This window comes from Adiantum capillus-veneris, chromosome 15, assembly GCF_014529385.1.
Source record: "Adiantum capillus-veneris isolate H3 chromosome 15, ASM1452938v2, whole genome shotgun sequence".
Taxonomy (NCBI): Eukaryota; Viridiplantae; Streptophyta; class Polypodiopsida; order Polypodiales; family Pteridaceae; genus Adiantum; species Adiantum capillus-veneris.
The window spans coordinates 111486026-111503320 of record NC_140945.1 but is presented as its reverse complement, the minus strand read 5'-3'; the positions used below and the strand labels follow the sequence as shown (position 1 = coordinate 111503320).

At 42.5% G+C, this 17295-nt stretch overlaps 1 protein-coding gene and 1 pseudogene across 1 annotated transcript; both read left to right on the top strand.

The window, feature by feature from the left end:
* Positions 1-11672: 11672 nt before the first annotated feature.
* On the top strand, positions 11673-15208 carry LOC147441281 (uncharacterized; annotated as a pseudogene).
* A 580-nt stretch (positions 15209-15788) lies between these two features.
* On the top strand, positions 15789-16622 carry LOC147441280 (putative xyloglucan glycosyltransferase 6). The gene is made up of 4 exons (XM_086483690.1): positions 15789-15827; positions 15907-16004; positions 16357-16363; positions 16518-16622. Exons 1-4 carry the CDS (start codon positions 15789-15791, stop codon positions 16620-16622), a joined length of 249 nt encoding a protein of 82 aa, XP_086339816.1.
* Positions 16623-17295: the final 673 nt, after the last annotated feature.

Genomic DNA, 17295 nt, shown 5'->3' with positions numbered 1-17295 from the left:
CTATATTCCTTGTGTGCTTGATTAAGAGTGGGATTAGTGATTGATTAGTGGCCAATGAGCATGATTAGGCTTGTGTGTGAGAGATTAGGCCGAATGCTATAGTAGTAGTGTGCTTACTCCTTGTAGAAACGTCATTCCTTCTCCATAGCTTACTTTATGTGTAGGTTTCACCTTCTAATCCTCTATGTGGCACACACAAGCTCTTTGTGTGTTTCCATGCCCTAGCCGGATCATGCTCCTTGGATTGACATTATGTTGGTGTCTCCACTATGCTAGGCCGATCCCTTCAACATTGGCACCGCTACCGGGGAGCGATTGCCTAAGCTAGAGGTGCCATTGGAGTGATTAGAAGAAACTAATTTTGCTAATTATTCACTAGTTTCATTGGTATTTGGTTATGTGTGTTGATAGATTGAGTGGTAATTAGTGTGATTGGTGCTTTGATTAGCATTGGTTATGCTTTGTACTTCACAAAACACCCCACACACATCATTAGATTCATGATTTTCATCACTAATTTTGACCTACTAATTCACTAAGTTTCATTAATTTTGCCTAGCTTTGATGCTAATTTCCCATTGGTTGATAAGTGTTTTTTGTGCTACACACAAGTAGAAAGTGAGTTAGGAGTATGGACAACATGCCTATGTGATCCACACACTCATATCCTACTCCATTTGTCCGCAAATTGTAGCCGAAATCACTCATTAATTACTAATTTTCACTAATTTCATTAATTAATTACTCACTAATTATTTGGGCATTTTGGAAAGTGCTGATTTGAATTGCTTGTTTGATGTATGTCCATTGCAACTGTGTGTTTATTTTCATGCTAACCATTGCTACACATTGATTTTTGTGTTGGTTGTGTGTAGGTGAATCTACGGGCAGCGTGGCACACACACACACACACACACACACACACACACACACACACACACACACACACACACACACACACACACACACACACACACACGCTTGTGTGTTGAGCACTAATCAAGTGCTTAATCTCTAATTTGGTGACTAATTTTTTGATTTTATGTGCAAGTTTAAGTCATAAATTATGTGCACACATCATGTGCAAATCTATGTGCCAACTATGCCCCCTTGTGTGTAGGCGAAATTGCCTAAATTGGTGCAATTTGGGGCTGTTTTGGTCCTTAATTTGTTTATGTGAAGCATCCAATGCTAATGATTGTTGATTGGCTTATGGTTATGGTTTTTAATTCCGTAGTGACGGCGAAATGCTGTCAAAATTTAGTCAAATTTGGTTCAGTATGCATATGCGCAAAATTTGATGCTTAAAGCGTGCTTGATGACGTTGATTAATCTTGAGATTTGTCTGCTCGACTCGATGTTTATTTGATGAGAATTTGCACTAATTTTAAGCGCAAATTCGAATTGATTTGTGTGCAAAAGGATGTAATTTGGTGCTTAAAGAATGATTTTTTATGCAATTGTGGTCATTGATCATTGATTGATTTTTGCATTTCAATTGCAAGAATGTGTGGGTAAAGGGTGGTAGAATGATCAATATTTTTTTTGAGATTTTTTGGCTATTTTTAACAATTAATTGCTAAATTTTACTTTTTATTTTTTTAATGTTTTTTTAGTGTGTATAATTTCTAAAAGTGGGTTTTTATAAAATTTATTATTGTGTTTTAATCTTATTTTATTTTTGTAAATTTTTGTGTGTTTTTATATGCTAGTGTGTATTTTTGTTAGTATTAGTTAGTTAGTTATTCGTTTTTTATTTTTGTCCGTTTCTGGCGCTTGCAGCTCATCGCCATTCGCATCGACCCTACCTAGGCCTACTTCAATACTGCGTGCCGCTGCGTGCTGCCTACCACACAACCCCCGGGCCCCTCTCGTCAACTCTCGGCTCCCTTCGCACTACACGACAGACCCTCCACGAGTTGCAGGCTGCAACCCTGGACCACCCTCGTTGATAATTGACACGGGCACGACTCGCGGGATCAACGACAGAGGCAAGATCAGCCGTTGATTGCGCGCCCAGTTAAATAAAAAATCAGCGCTGCCTGCTGCGCGTCCTCCCCTTCGAACCCACGACGTCCAGGCCCCAAAATTTGTTGTCCAGGTTATAAGTTTTTTATCCTCATTATGAGTAGCGACGAGGATGTGGGACCGTCCAACCGAAACACCTATCTCTCAACGAGGGTCTTATGTCCTTGTAATCAATGCAAGCATGCTGTGCGACGGACAAGACGTGTTTCTTTGCAGCACGTTCGCGAATTTGGCGAGTTTGATCCATCTATTATAGATCGAGTTGTTGCCAATTATAACTCGTCGGACTCTGACGCTGGCCAACAAGCAGCAATCTTGCAACCCAATAGACGTGTTCGCACGCGCTTTGGTCAAGCAGCATATGTGAGGCCACAAGATGTAGCCTCTGACAGCTCGGGGGATGATCATGCAGAGCACATTCCCAACGAGGCAATGTTTGAGCCCGAGATTGATGAAATGATCGAGACGATCATGGATTCAGAAAGGCTTATCTATGATGATATGAAAAGTGAAGCCGATACGTCATTGTATAATGGAGCACGTATGTTTAGATTGAAAGCACTCCTGGTTCTTCTCAACATGCAAGCAAAGTTTGGATGGAGTGACACTAGCGTCACAGCGCTTTTCAGGTGATCTATTACAATTAGTTTACTTTAATAGAACTCTAAATGTATAATGATCTGATAGATTTTTACACGACTGTATCATATTTTTATGTTGTGTAGATTGCTGAAAGAGCACATACTACCAGCTGACAATGTGATGCCAGATTCCCGAGATGAAGCAAGAAAGATTTTGCGAAACTTGGGGATGGATTACAATTCTATCCACGCTTGTCCTAATGACTGCATTCTTTTCAGAGGGGAATACACAGACATGGAGAAGTGTCCGAAATGTGATTCCGAAAGATATCGAGTAGATCTCCACGGGACAAAAATTCCACAAAAGGTTTTGCGACATTTTCCTTTGCTTCCTCGCATCAAGCATTTCTTCGAATGTAAGTCCATGGCCGCCCTAGCATCATGGCATGAGGAGAATAAATCTTCGGATGGTGTGTTACGAATTCCTGCAGATTACGCAGCCTGGAAACATATAGATGGAACATGGTCGGATTTTGCCAGGGAAGCTCGAAATTTGCGCTTAGGCCTGGCTATGGATGGCGTAAATCCATTTGGTCAAAGATCAACATCTTACAGTGTATGACCCGTTGTCATCGTCAACTACAACATTCCCCCGTGGTTGACTACGAAGAAGGGGCACCTATGGCTAAGCTTGATTGTGCCAGGGCGATATAAAGTGGGGAATATGGATGTGTATCTTCGTCCACTATTGGAAGAGCTACAACAATTGTGGATTGGCATAGAGGTGGTGGATATGAGCCGACACACAGGACGGCGGAATGCTTTGATCAGAGGTATTCTAATGTGGACCATGCATGACTATCCCGGGCTAACAGAATGCTCAGGTGATCTATTGACACTCCTCACTCAGACACTGTAAATCTTGTTTTTTCCCATAGTTGATCTATTATCATGTGTATACATGCAGGGCTTCAAACAAGCGGATACAGAGCATGTGTCACATGTGGACCTAGACTGAATGCACGTAGGGCACCCTCACTGAAGAAGCAAATCTACGAAGGTCATCAAGCGTATCTTCCAGAGAATCATGTGTTACGCGACGGCTTTTTGGGAAGAGAGCCACCAAGGATGTCTGCACAAGCATGGTTAGAGCAGAAGGAGATGTGCGATGACGGATTGCCTCCAGGGATGAAGAGACTATCTCTATGGTACGAGTTACCATACTGGCCCCGACTCGTGATCAATCACTTGCTCGATCCAATGCACATATTCAAGAATGTGGGTAATCTACTATGGGACCATTTGACCGGCAAGAAAGATACTTTGGGAGCCAGAGTTGACCTTAGAAATGTGGATCGTATGGAGCAATATTGGCCGCAAACAGCGTCTGATGGATCGATAAAACTCCCTAAAGCACCATGGATTTTCACAGGAGCCCAAGAAGGCAAAGTAAAAGAGGCCATTCGATCTTTGCGGACCCCCACTGGCGTAATGCACTCGCTCCGAACGTGTTTTACTAAAGAAGGAAAGCTTACTGGTTTGAAGTCACACGATTGGCATAAAATGTGTCAGGTACGTTCATAGTGGACTTTAATATCATTGCATAAAATGTGGACTTTAATATCATTGCTACACATACTTTACAGTTTATTTTACCGGTTGCCATTGAGGGATGTTTGTCTCTCGACATCCGTAACACAATCTACAAACTTGCAAAGCTGGTGCAATGGATCTCACAAAAGGAGATCGACGTAGACTCCATACCATTCGCCAAACTAAATGCTGCGGAGCTTGTGTGCATGTTTGAGAAACATTTTCCTACTACAATGCTAACCATTCAGGTGCATCTTCTTGTTCGCATAGTTGATGAGGTGGAAATAGCTGGCACAGTTCATTCCAGATGGATGTTCTTCTTAGAGCGTTTCATGAAAACGCTTAAGGGATATGTGCGTCAAAAGGCACGTCCGGAGGGTAGCATGGCAGAAGGTTGGTTGGTATCAGAGTCCCTAGTGTACATTGGAGAGTGGCTAGACGGATTTGATAAATCCCGGGACACGCTATGGCGAACCATAGATGATGAGCGCATATCTGGGATTGTCATGTGCAATCTCGGTGTTGAGAAGAAGATGACGGAAGATCTAGAGGCTAAAATCAACCGATTTTGCATGCTTCACAATCCAGTGATGCAAAAGTGGATTTCACAATATGAGGATGCAAAGCAAGAGCGACAAAGGGCACGAATCGAGTGGAGACGGGGAAGACGACCACCGATGCACTATCCAGCGGTTCTCGAGAGCCTACCAACCTTCATGAGCTTAAGATGGTTGCACAACCAATTGAAAAGCGCAGAACAATGCGGTGACGAAGTGACTGAAGAAGAGTGGGAGTACTCTCGGGGTTGCGCGACCAAGGTAAGTTTGCAATGTACGACTAGCAAGTGACTTTATTTATAAACGTTTGAACGGCCACTCATAATCTTTGTTCGTTGTAGTATAAGTCATACACAGCAGCATGGTGTAAAGGTCGACATTTTAGGGTGGAACGAATCGACAAAAAGCGTTTTACTCAAGATTGTGGAATCATGGCAAAATTTGAACAGTCTAGTCGACGACGTTCCTCTGATGCAGATCCTGTGGTGGCGGAACTCACTTACTTCGGCACGCTGCAAGAGATTTTGAGGATCGATTACAGAGGATTTTTTGTCGACTTGTTCGACGTGCAATGGTTCAAGATAATCATGGAGGGTCACAACGCTACTGTGCGTAGAGGAGAGTCTGGTTTTCTTGAGGTGGATTCTACTAAGAAATGGACTGACCTAAGAGACACTTTCGTACTACCCGAGCATTGTGAACAAGTAAGTATATAAATAGTTAATATCCCCCTTTTACAAGTTATGTGCTTGAAAGCTCTCATGTAAGTTATGTGGCTCTGGCAGGTAGTATTTCATCATACAAAGTCTACATCAAACTGGTGGTACGTCATAGAGGTAGCCCCTCGTAGTGCAAGGACGTATGAAGGCTACCATGTGCCAATCACAACGACATCAATGGAGGAGATCAGAGAAGATGCTCAATCAGAAGCCGCTGCGGTGGTGCCAGACGAGCATCAAGATGCTACTACTCTATATGGGGTGCATGCAGAGGAGCTACAAAATGAAACAGAGGATATGTGTTTAAACGGAGAGCTCTATATAGATATAGGAAGTTATGCTGAGTTATGCGAGGATGAGAGAGAGATCTCTTAAAGCCACAAATATTGTATTTGAACAATTTTGCTCCGTGTTGTAAAAGCTCTGGCTCTCTAAGTACCTTCCATGGTGTATAACGCTCTTTTCTACTCGCGCTCACATCTTTTGATTGAAAATTCTGAGTTTTCGACTTGCCTCTTCTATCACTCGATTCATTGCGTCATTGTATTTATATGCGTCATTACGTCATTGTATTTAATGGTCTTTGCGTCATTGTCTACTCTATTCATTCAATATTAAGTTTAAATATGCGTGTGTTTAATGCAGGTATGGATGATGAGGAGTTTCTTTCTTCTTTGTCACCGCAGCAGAGACAGTGGTACGTGGAGCGTCATCGCTCTGGCGCATCATCGCGCGTTCCTACACCATCCGCATCTCCCTCTCTTTCGGAGCATTCGGCGCGCTCCGAAGCTTCGGCGTCGACGAGACGAGCGTCACACTCGTCTAGACACCGGCGCTCTAGTGGTGGCGGTGGCGGTTGTTGTGGGGATTCCGCCACCGATGCCTCCACACCGCCTCGTGTTCGACGAGGCTCTTTACCCTCCCCTTCTTTGCCCGCCCCCACACCAGCCACAGTATCGCCATCTACGCCAGGTTTTGCACGGCTGACTCTTCCTAGAAGCTACACACCTCTATCTACTCCGCCAGGAGCCACCCCACTCGACACTCCTCGCTTCGGGGCCCAGACGTCGGTGGAGACACCTGACATCCGTACCCCCATCGACACGCCGCTAGAGACCCCTGCCGGGACACCCAGGTTCACGCGTCACCGGCCAGAGGGCTTGCCTTACTCCGTCGACATCAGCGGCGGCATCATCATGGATGATGACGGCAAGAAGGTGATCTCGCGCATGCGTGGTCTTTGCTCTCAGCTGTTTAGACACTATATACTAAACAAATGGAGTGAAGTACCAAGTGATTTAAAAAACAGAGTCATCAGCATACTTCATGATGAGTTTCCCGTTCCAACACGGGATCAGCGCTTCAATGAAGACCTGATGAAGATTCGAATGCGCGAATACTGCAAACACAAGCGTTCCGAAGTGCAAAAAGCAATCAAGAATGGGTGGAATAGGCCAGATTGGCTGGCCAAAGAAGATTGGAAGAATGCGAAGAAAGCAGCGCGCGAGAATCCCGACAAGTGGAAGCAACAAAAGGATGCAGCCAGAGCGCGAGTAGAGGCAGGGAGCTCACACCACTTGGGGAGCGGTGGATGGGCATCATTTAAGGCCGATTTTGTAAGTCTTTTCACATTGCTCTTTATGCATGTTCGATAGTTTAGGGTTTATGAGTTTTTTAGTTCTAACATAATAAAATCTTTGTATGTTTTGACAGTGGTCGATGACAGGACGTGATCCCACACCGTACGAGCGCGAGTACGCAGGCAGGAAGGACTTAAACGCCCTGATGGACATTCTCAGTTCTCACGGCGGCATGGTTAGTATTAGGGTTTACTCTTTTTTATTTTTTGTATTGTTTTATAAATGTCGTTATATGTTTATATTTACTGAAAACTGTCTTATTGTCTTTTTTTGCAGAATCCGACAGATACGCCGCTTGGACGCGATGAGACGTCTGACTAAACGACGTCAGTTTAACCGTAGCTAGATAGCATTAGTTTAGGGTTTCTCATAGCTTATGTATCATGAGACGGATTTTATACGTCTTTTTGAACCATGTATATTATTACATTTGTCACCGCAGTTCCTTTTGCCAATCAATTCTTTATGCCTATGATGTTGTACAATTGTCATTATTACATTTGCCAATCAATTCATTTTGCCTATGATGTGTACAATTGTCAATTTTGCAAACAATGCGTCTTGTGGGTGACTATTTTGGGTCTATTATCTACCTTTGCACTTTTTTTAAAAAGTGAATCAAGTACAATATGGTTGATGGGTTGAATGCCCTGCCACCAAAAAAATATTCTCTCGGGCGTCGCTATAAGCGTCGCTATTTATGGCTATGTAGCGTCGCTATGAACGTCGCTATAGTCTTCTGTGAGAGCGTCGTTATATGCGTCGCTATATAGCGACGCTGATAACGACGCATATAGCGACGCCTATAGCGACGCTCTCGTAGCGACGCTCGTAGCGACGGTTTTAGCGACGCCGGGGGTTATAAAAACCCAATGTATTTCCGTCGCTAACAGCGTCACAAGAGCACACAACCTCTTGTAGTGCCCGTAGCCCACAGCCTTAACCACCTGCCCTATCGCGACTTGCTGAATGCATTGCGACTTTGCGCACTCAAAAACCTGCCCCCCCTCTGCGTCGATCCGACGGCCCAAATCGCACGCCGGCCGTCCACGCGCCTCCGCCGTCGATCCCTAGAGTGACACCCCGTGTCACTTATAAACGAGGCTCTACCACCTCTCTCTCTCTCTCTCTCTCTCTCTCCCCCCACTCCATCTCGCGCCTCTTCATATGCCAACTGGCTGCAGCTCGAGCCTTACCCGCCACCCCTCCCTCTTCATACGAAGCAGGGCCGACAACAGTGGCCACTGCCTAGACGTCCTATGCTTCCACGCCACCCCTCCCTCTTTATACGGGCTGCAGCGCTGCTATCACCCTTTTCTCTCTCTCTCTCTCTCTCTCTCTCTCTCTCTCATCATCATATGCTACCACTTTCTCTCTCTCTCTCACACACACACACACATCATCATATGCAGGCTGCAACAACGCTCTAACACTCTCCTCTCTCCTTCACACTCTACGCTTCCACGCCAGCCCTACCATATGCTTCCCTTTGCTCTTTCTCTCATCATCATACGCTTGCTCTCCTCGGACCTGCAGCTGTGCCCTCTACGACCGTTCTCTCTCCCTCTCATCATCATACGCTTAAATCCTCAACTCTCCCTATTTCTCTCTACGGAGCCAATTTTGCCAGCCTCTCTCACCTCTTCCTACGTCCCACTACCCTCGAGCTCTTGGGCTGAGCTGACTTGCTGCGCGAGTGCATACATGCAGCATCGTACAGAGCAGTAGCGGTGCAGGCAGCAAGTCAGATGGCGGTTCTGCAGTCCACCACCAAAAAATTTGTATTCGGGTGTGATCTATGGGAGTGGACTCTGGAACAAGATGGGTACACTGGTTAGGCTAGAGCCCTATTAGGTTGGGTTCAGACCGGGCAATCCGTCATTGCCATTTGTCATGTAATTGAAGCATGTGATAGGTCTACATTAAGGCATGGCTTGAGTTTGCAGTTGTGTGTTTTTGAACGAGAACGTGATCGCAGAGTGAAAGGCTGGTTCAATACAAAGAGAGTAACCGAAGCCAGAGAAGCCTACACACACACACACACACACACAGGCATGGAGTATTAAGTGAGGTCAAAAGCCATAATTCAAAAGTGGAATTTGCCAGGAGCACAACTAGCACCTGCTAGGAACGAATTGACATGCAATTTACTTAGGATATAAAATTTTGTAAATCAGTGCATCAGGCACAATTCCTAGCTAGATTGCACCAATTGTGATACAGTACAATAACTAACTTTGAGTGCGTGCTAGGAATTTTGGTACCAGTTGGACTTTGAAAGACATCAAAATTTTGAAGAGATACACATCTTGAAATTGGGATGACCTATGGTCACCCACGTGGCGATTTTAATTTAAATTAAACGCCATAATTGTGCAATCAACAAGCAGTTCGACCCTAAAATTGTAAATTAGTGCACAATTTACATTGCGACCACCAATTGAGAGTTTTGCAAATTAATTGCACAATTGATTACACGATTGCTTAAAACCAAGGGATGTTGTTGCAGTACAGTGGTCAGTGACTTACCAACTAGTGCTGCTACAGCCACAAGCAATCAAGACATTGCAAGTGACCGTCAGAGCAGGACTCAAAGCTAAATTTTAGCCGTGAATCTTGAAGGTTATAAGACAAGGTCACATGTGGGAGAGACAAAAAATAAAAAGGATCAAGGGTTTAGCAGGCTAGTGACAGGCCAACAAGAAGAATGAAGCAGTAGAGGATGCAGACACAATCAATGGCAACAATGGCTAGTCAAATGGCTCTTCATGCTCATTAATGACAATCAAACCAGATGGCGTCATGCTAGAGCTGGTTGGTCATTTCAAGGATTTTCCATGCTATATGGATGATGCAAAAAATTGCTATCTAAAGTCCAAGCAAGATGCTATGAAAAGTCCAACAATACAGGTTCTGGAAGTAAATGAAGCTACAAGCACAGCCAATCCACAAAAAAACCTAATGGAAGATTATAGGATCCACATACGTGAAGCTAAGACCAGGTTTTGAGTTAGACATATATATACCGTCCAGGGAAGATCTTCCAAAACTTAACAATTTTCGAGACACCGTGCACTTGATAAAAACCAATCTGATGGACAAAACTTTGGCGGTCTCCACAGAGATATGGAAGGTAGATGGTACAACTCCAAATCAGCTAAAGAAGCAACGGAAGGAATAGATCAATACTTCATAGCTCATGAAGATGGTTCAAAGTTAGGTCAAAGATACATATTGACAAGTGGTAATATTTACGCTTAGTAATGAGCTTATCATTAGCTTCAAATACAGATCCAGTGGTGTCTCAAACCAAGCAATCCACTGAAATGACGGGGCCTACCACGAGCCATCTACCAAAAAATGAAGCCATTGTGAGCAGGAAAGAATTCTTTGAAGCTATATGTAAACGACAGTTACCTTCCACACCTTCAGAAGTCAGTGTACAACCTGAATCAATAACACTCAAATGGATGCATGAAACGAGATGGAAAGATCCAATCTACTTGGATTCTCATGGACACAGATGGATTCAAATGACTGGAGTAATGACTGTTGGCGAGACAGTTCCAGGAATACTATGGGCCAAGCGCATTAAGACCGAAGCTATGATATAGATGGAAGATGCTATTATCCAGATCTTATTGCTAAAAAATTCTCAATACAAGTTGTAGCTTTCATCTTGTCACCTACAACACCAGAAGCCCAAATTGAGTGCCAACCACACGAACAATTGATACCAAATCAGGTAAAAGTTTGCCACTCTATCCCTTATGTACAACACCAATCATTCGATCACAGAATAGTGAACAGTACTAACCCTAGACCTTCACTGACATATGATCAGACCATGCATGTACACAAACACAGATCAAATCCTTTCGTTACACATGTGAGTGCCACAACACAAGAACCATAGTTACAAAACACTGCATATGCAACACACATTGCACGAGCAGAAACAAGTGCACAATCATGAGAAGTACCACCTTTAGTGTTATCACAACCTCACAAAGACCTAGCTCAATCAACAGAGCTAGTTGACAAAGCTAAAGAAATGCTCACATCTGGCATAAATAAGATGCCTTTTACAGATAAGGAACACTCTCGGATGGGGGGAGGCCAGTCTCCACTTAAATTACTGCCCCATCAGGGCAACTCTGTCAAGTTCAAACATCAATAGAGAGTTTTAATACTCTCTTAAATCTCAACAAACAACAGAAGCCACATGGAGGATCAAGCAGACAACATAGTCCTAGGACTATGCAAAAGCCACAAGTGAAAGAACACATGCTGGTTGGAGACATAGAATTGAAGCTGGTCACAGGAACAAAGGCTGGAATGATCATCTATCAGGGTAATAATGGAAGCTATTACAGGCTACTTGAAGATGCAATAGTGGAAAAAGATAAAGACCCCAAGGCAAAACCATTATCAGTAAAGGTCTTCAAGTACATACATGTCATCCAAATGACATACCTACTCAAAGATGCTATGGGCAAGGCATATGACGAGTATTATGGAGAGCTACCTCATCCAAATACTATACAACCATAGATGAATGGGCAATGCTACAAATGTGGAATTGACCATTTAATACCCAATTGCCCGGTCAAGCTACACTTAGAAAAAACGAAGCAGCATGGACAAGCCAGTGTAATTGAAGCAACAGATGAAGTACTGGAGCAAAAGTCTCCGAATGGTTCCCCAAAAAGAAAGCAAATCCTATCAAAGGACACAAGAGACAAGCTTATGACATGGATATTAAAGGTCAAGGGCATTAATGTTGTTCTGATAGAAAATCAGGCTGTCAAAAAAGATCAGCTACATCAGATGGCCACTAATAGCTTGAAAGAATTAAAGCAAGAGGTCATAACTTCTGACACGGATGTAGCAGACAATCCAATTTCCAAGCAAGTTGATGCATAAATAATTTGTGATACAGAGGAAGAGCAAGTAAAGGCAGTCAAAAGGACCTGATTCCTTGAAATCACTAACTGATGATAATAACATAGAAAATTCATTGGTCCATGATCTACTTAGGAATGTGACAAAGACAAAGATTAAGTCTCATAGCCAAGGAATTGACACCTTATTGTGTTCACATGATGACTTGATTCAAAAAGCAAAAGCGGCAAAAAAGTCAATTCATGATATTGTCATGCAAGAGAGTAACACAAAAGAAGAGTCAAAGATGACACACATCAGGACTGACTTGAACAATCAAGAGCAAATGGTGCAACCAACACAAGACGCCTATCAAAAGACGACCATAAAGATCTCTAAAGAGCAATGTGAACCAAAGGCCACGGTAAGCGTTGGTACTGAAGAAAAGAGTCTGATTCCTTTTGCAGAGGAATCTAAAGACTCAATCATACGATAAAAAATAGAGGCACATAAAATTGCTCACTTAACTCTAGATGTAGACAAAACTAGGTCATATCAACCACAAGAAAAGTTCAAACTTCCCAGGTCAACACAACTCGATGCTTATCAGCAGTTGACAAAAGTCAACGCATAAGGACACAAGTGTAATTAAATTATCTCATTCGACAACAATTGCCTCCACATCAAAGGACCCTCAACAACCTAAAAGGATATTTCAACCAAACTACCCAATGATAAGTCAGCAGAGATGCCAAATGCAAATTAATCTCTATGTTGCAGCCAACAATATACAGGTACAAGATCCAGTTTGGGTAAGTGATCCTAGTCAAAGAAAATCGGGTCAACATATGGGTTGGATTGCTTCCAGAACAGCTAAAAGAGCAAGGCTATTACAGTGGTCAACAAAAAGTTTGGTTACCTAAACCAAAAATATCAGGCTATACAGTGGAAAGTGGCTTCAAAACAAGCAAGTCAAGACCAAATCCATCTCAGAATAGGAGATCAAACAACAATGCCAAGAATAAGCACAAAAATAGATATCATTTTAAAAGGCCTACACATTTTCAAGGGAATTTCCCAAGTTTGGCAAAGGATAGCTTCATTTGGATATCAAATGGATGACAACACAGTTTGCACCATCAAGCATTCTTCAAGCGCAAGGGTACTACAAAGGTCAGAAACAAATTTGGCTACCAAAGGCACCAAGGCTAGATTCTTCAAGTGCACAAAAACAACTTGGAGATATAGAAATTACAAACATGATCAGATCAAGGATAAAAATCTAGTCAATACAAAAGTAATCTACAAAAATAAGCCAATGACAAGCAGCAGATACATGTGGGTCCCAAAGAAACAAAATGAGAGGAAATGGATTGAAGTCATCTCCAACGTCCAACAAAACTAAGAAAATCAACAATGTAAAAACGAAAATGGAGCCAGACAATCTTCTCAACGAATGGGCCAAAAACTAAAACAAGCAGCTATGACAACCAAGGTCACCTAGGTATGCCTAAAGAAACCTATTTTGCCAATCTGTTCCTTCAAAAATCCTCTTTTTGAGGATTCAAGCTCTAAATGTCTAGATATATTCTTTGTTGAGAGCTCGAGAAAAAAATTTAATTCAATAAAAAATGTCAGAAGTCGGGCAACTGAGCCAATAAATGAGCAAAGTGTTAGATCTAAGCTTCAAGTCCTATATATTTTTCTGTGGTCTATGAGTCTAGCTAATTAGGCTATAGCTCAAGCTAGATGAGTTGAGTGTCATTCAGTTATGTTGCTCATGCTGGCAGGTAAGCATAGTCAAAATCTATTATTTTAATAATGGTTGCGTGACGGAGTGGTCCAAGAAAAACACTCATTCACTTGTGCACATGAGGCGAGTAGAAAAACCTCATGTCAAAAGCCCTTCTACAGCGTAATGGTAGCTCTTGAAGTGAATTTAATTTTACTTTTTAAGCTACATTAACTCTGAGAAGCACCCATCATTCTTTTCTTTCGCACAACATAACCTTACCCATGCATATAATTGTGCAAGCATATAGAATGTCCCATAATTGGACATTTGCATTAGTCACTTTTAATGTTCCACCCATGCACTCACCTTACAAGTACCGACAACAACAAAACAAATCAAGACTCATGGCAACATAATCGAACGACTATTAAGGGACATGAGGCTTCCTACAATTAACTTCCACGTTATCTATATAAGCCTACTCACTTCAGTCTCTATATACCCATCAATTGTACATACCCATACATAAGATCGTATACCTTTGGGCACTTTTTTCCCACGTGGTTTTCTCCCCAGTATCTGGTAGCGGCGCCATGGTCGGATGAGGAGGAGAGGGCCGTACGAAATGCAATCTCTAGCATGGGCCTGCTGCTCTCTTTGGATCTTGTTGTGAGGCTTGACGAGCACTTAGATGAGTTACATATCTTCAAAGAGTTCTTCACGAAGCTAATTGTTCCATTTCAATGCAAAGAAGTGGAGGCGATCGCGAAAGATGCTATGACAAATGCCCCTTATGAGATGATCAAAAGTTTCTACAAAACATTGTTCCTACAAGTCTTGTCAGAGTTCACTCAGCGATTTCTCTCAGACTCGAATGACATTTTGTTAAGGACAGGGCTCGATTATGGTCATACAACAGCATTGAGAGACATGTTCTTCACTAGTTATACAGGAATGAGAGATGAGTGGGTTTCTTTCACTTACACACTTCTTTTGTATGCAGTTAAGAAAGCCGAAATCGCAAAAATGATCACAAATTGGTCTAGCACATTCGAGGCCATCAATGCCTACCTGCCTGCATTCTTGACGGCATCTCCGAATATTGCATCTCTTCTAATTAACATCTTTAAAGGGGCCATATCTATTGAGCATGGTACAATGATTTTTCTTTCAAATTCTCAGAGAGCTTCATTTTTGGTAGCGTGGGCTCCTGTCGTTGATGGCATAGATGATGCAAAGCTACATGCTGCCTTCAAGAATGTGTTCACAACCTTTCCTCCTCGACACCCTTCTAGTGTGCAACTCTTGAAGGCGAATCATAGAAAACCCTTTTTTTGAACCTTGCTGTGTTTGGTGGTGGTCCAACTTATCTAAAATGTTTAAGCACTCTCATTTCTTGCTCGACCATGTTTGGGCATCTCCGCAAAATATTGAGTACTATTCCAACCTTCTAACTGTTGAACGCAAGTAATTTGGCATGCCATGGTTATGTGCGAGGATCTATACTGATCTTTGCTTCTGACATTGGATATATCTAAAGAGGCTTCTAATAGGATTGTTCCTTGTGAGTGTTTTGGCCTACCTAAGGCTGGTTGGATAAAGTTGCATTATTAGTGTCACATGATTGCCTTTTCTTCCTTTTCCTTTAAGAGGAGCTCCTATGCAGGCCATTGTAGCTAGGTAATTGACACTTATTTTTAAAGGTATCAATTTGTGTAGTTCCACTTTCTTAACTTTTCTTTGGGTCCTATGCATGGAGTATTCGTTTCAAGTACATTATATTCTTTTAGAATTGTAAAGAAGAATATATCAAATTGGAATGGTTGAGTTATACCGAGCATGGGATTTCTTGAGTTATACAGGGGTTTCCTCATTCTATCTATGTTGCATGGATGTATGTTAAGAGAAAATTATATAGCTCCTCCTCTGTATTTTTTTTGTAAAGTATTGGCAACATATTGTTTCTAATTCGGTCACTAGACCGCATCACACTGGTGCGTGTGGATTCTTTTCAGGCGAGTGATGTGGAGAAACCTTACCCTTGCTACCCTATGGTAATTATCGAATTTCCAATGTGCAATGAGAAAAAGGTAAGGTTGACGTTTGGTAGAGAAGGGAATTATGCTTTCTAAGAAGCTCATCAGTTTCTAACATCTTAAGTGGTGCCAGATTTATCAGCGGTCACTTGGTGCAGTAGCTCAAATGAAATGGCTGAGGGATAGAATGCCGGTACAGGATTTGGACAACTCAGATGAGGGGGAACCGAGGTGTTGATAAGAGGTGAGATGCAAAAGTGGCACCAGAAGGGACTAAGAATAGTGTATAGACATTGACTTATATGGAGTGGATGCACTTTAGTCATTTTCACTACCACTTCAAATAGGTCAATGACACTTTCTTGAACTTCTTTGGATTCAATGGAACAATTGGCGTTTGGTGGATTAAAAAACTGGAAGAGGCAAGGATGGTTGGAATGCACTACTGTCGAGGACATGGACATTGCTGTTCGAGCCCACTTGAATGGATGGAAGTTGGTATTTATGAATGATGTGAAGATAAGTGGACAAGGGCATCTCTATTCACATGTGTTTTGCCCTGCGTGTTTTGCCCTGCATGGAGGCTCTATGTATGGGCGTATAATGGTTAAGGTTTTCCGCCTGTGTGTACAGGCATTTAAACTTCATGCATATGAGTGGATGCCATTTGGATAAACCCATTTGCAGTAGTGACTTTTGATTCCCCATGCATCTCAAAACTCTCGGTTTGATTTTGCTATGCAGAATGTGAAATACCAGAGGCGTTCAAGGCTTATAGGAATCATGGTTGGCATTTTGGTCCGTTGCAACTATATAGACTGTGACTTGGTATCGTTACTTCCAAGATAAGCTGCATTCAATCGTTTCAAGTGATCTTTTTTTACTAGTTACTGCCAGGCCAACCTAGCTAATCATGCTCGAATATTGTTGAAATACAATCTCATTTTGCAGATTTCTATTTTAAAAACATGAACCTGATTTTGCTTTGTTCAAGCAACTTGCATAAAGTCTATGTCTTGAAAGGATTTTGCATACCAACCCTGTCTAACTATGTGATTTGGTTCTCTGAATGTGGTGAATGTAGAGGCCCTAGTGGAAGAGGCTGTTGCAAAGCCCCTTCTGAGGTGTTCCATAATCTCTGCAAACCACCATTCTTGGAATTTTTGTCAAAACTTCTTTTTGCATTAAGTGAGGAAGCTCTTTACCCGAACTGTCACAAACTGCTGACCTGTCAAGTCAGTGAAGAATAGAGCCAACCTTCAGTTGAGAGATGAGGGGCCTAAACCCTAAGAAGAACAAGCAACAACAGAAGAAGAAGTCCTACCAACTTATGGGACCCCGTCCGATGGGGCCCAAGTGACATAAAGGAATTAAAATAAAGCAGGACCACACACACACACACACACACACAAAAAGACACTTGCACAGGAACTGATGACGTGACAGCAGTACGGACGTTCCACAAATTGCGCTGACATGCTGACGTGATAGCCTCTACGATTTGCGCTGCTGGCGTGGCAGT

Bases quoted from the DNA above. Each gene is read 5' to 3' on its own strand.
- LOC147441280 (XM_086483690.1), top strand. From the start codon at position 15,789: ATGGTAATTATCGAATTTCCAATGTGCAATGAGAAAAAG. The intron at 15,828-15,906 runs GTAAGGTTGACG...AAGTGGTGCCAG, and splicing joins CAATGTGCAATGAGAAAAAG to ATTTATCAGCGGTCACTTGG.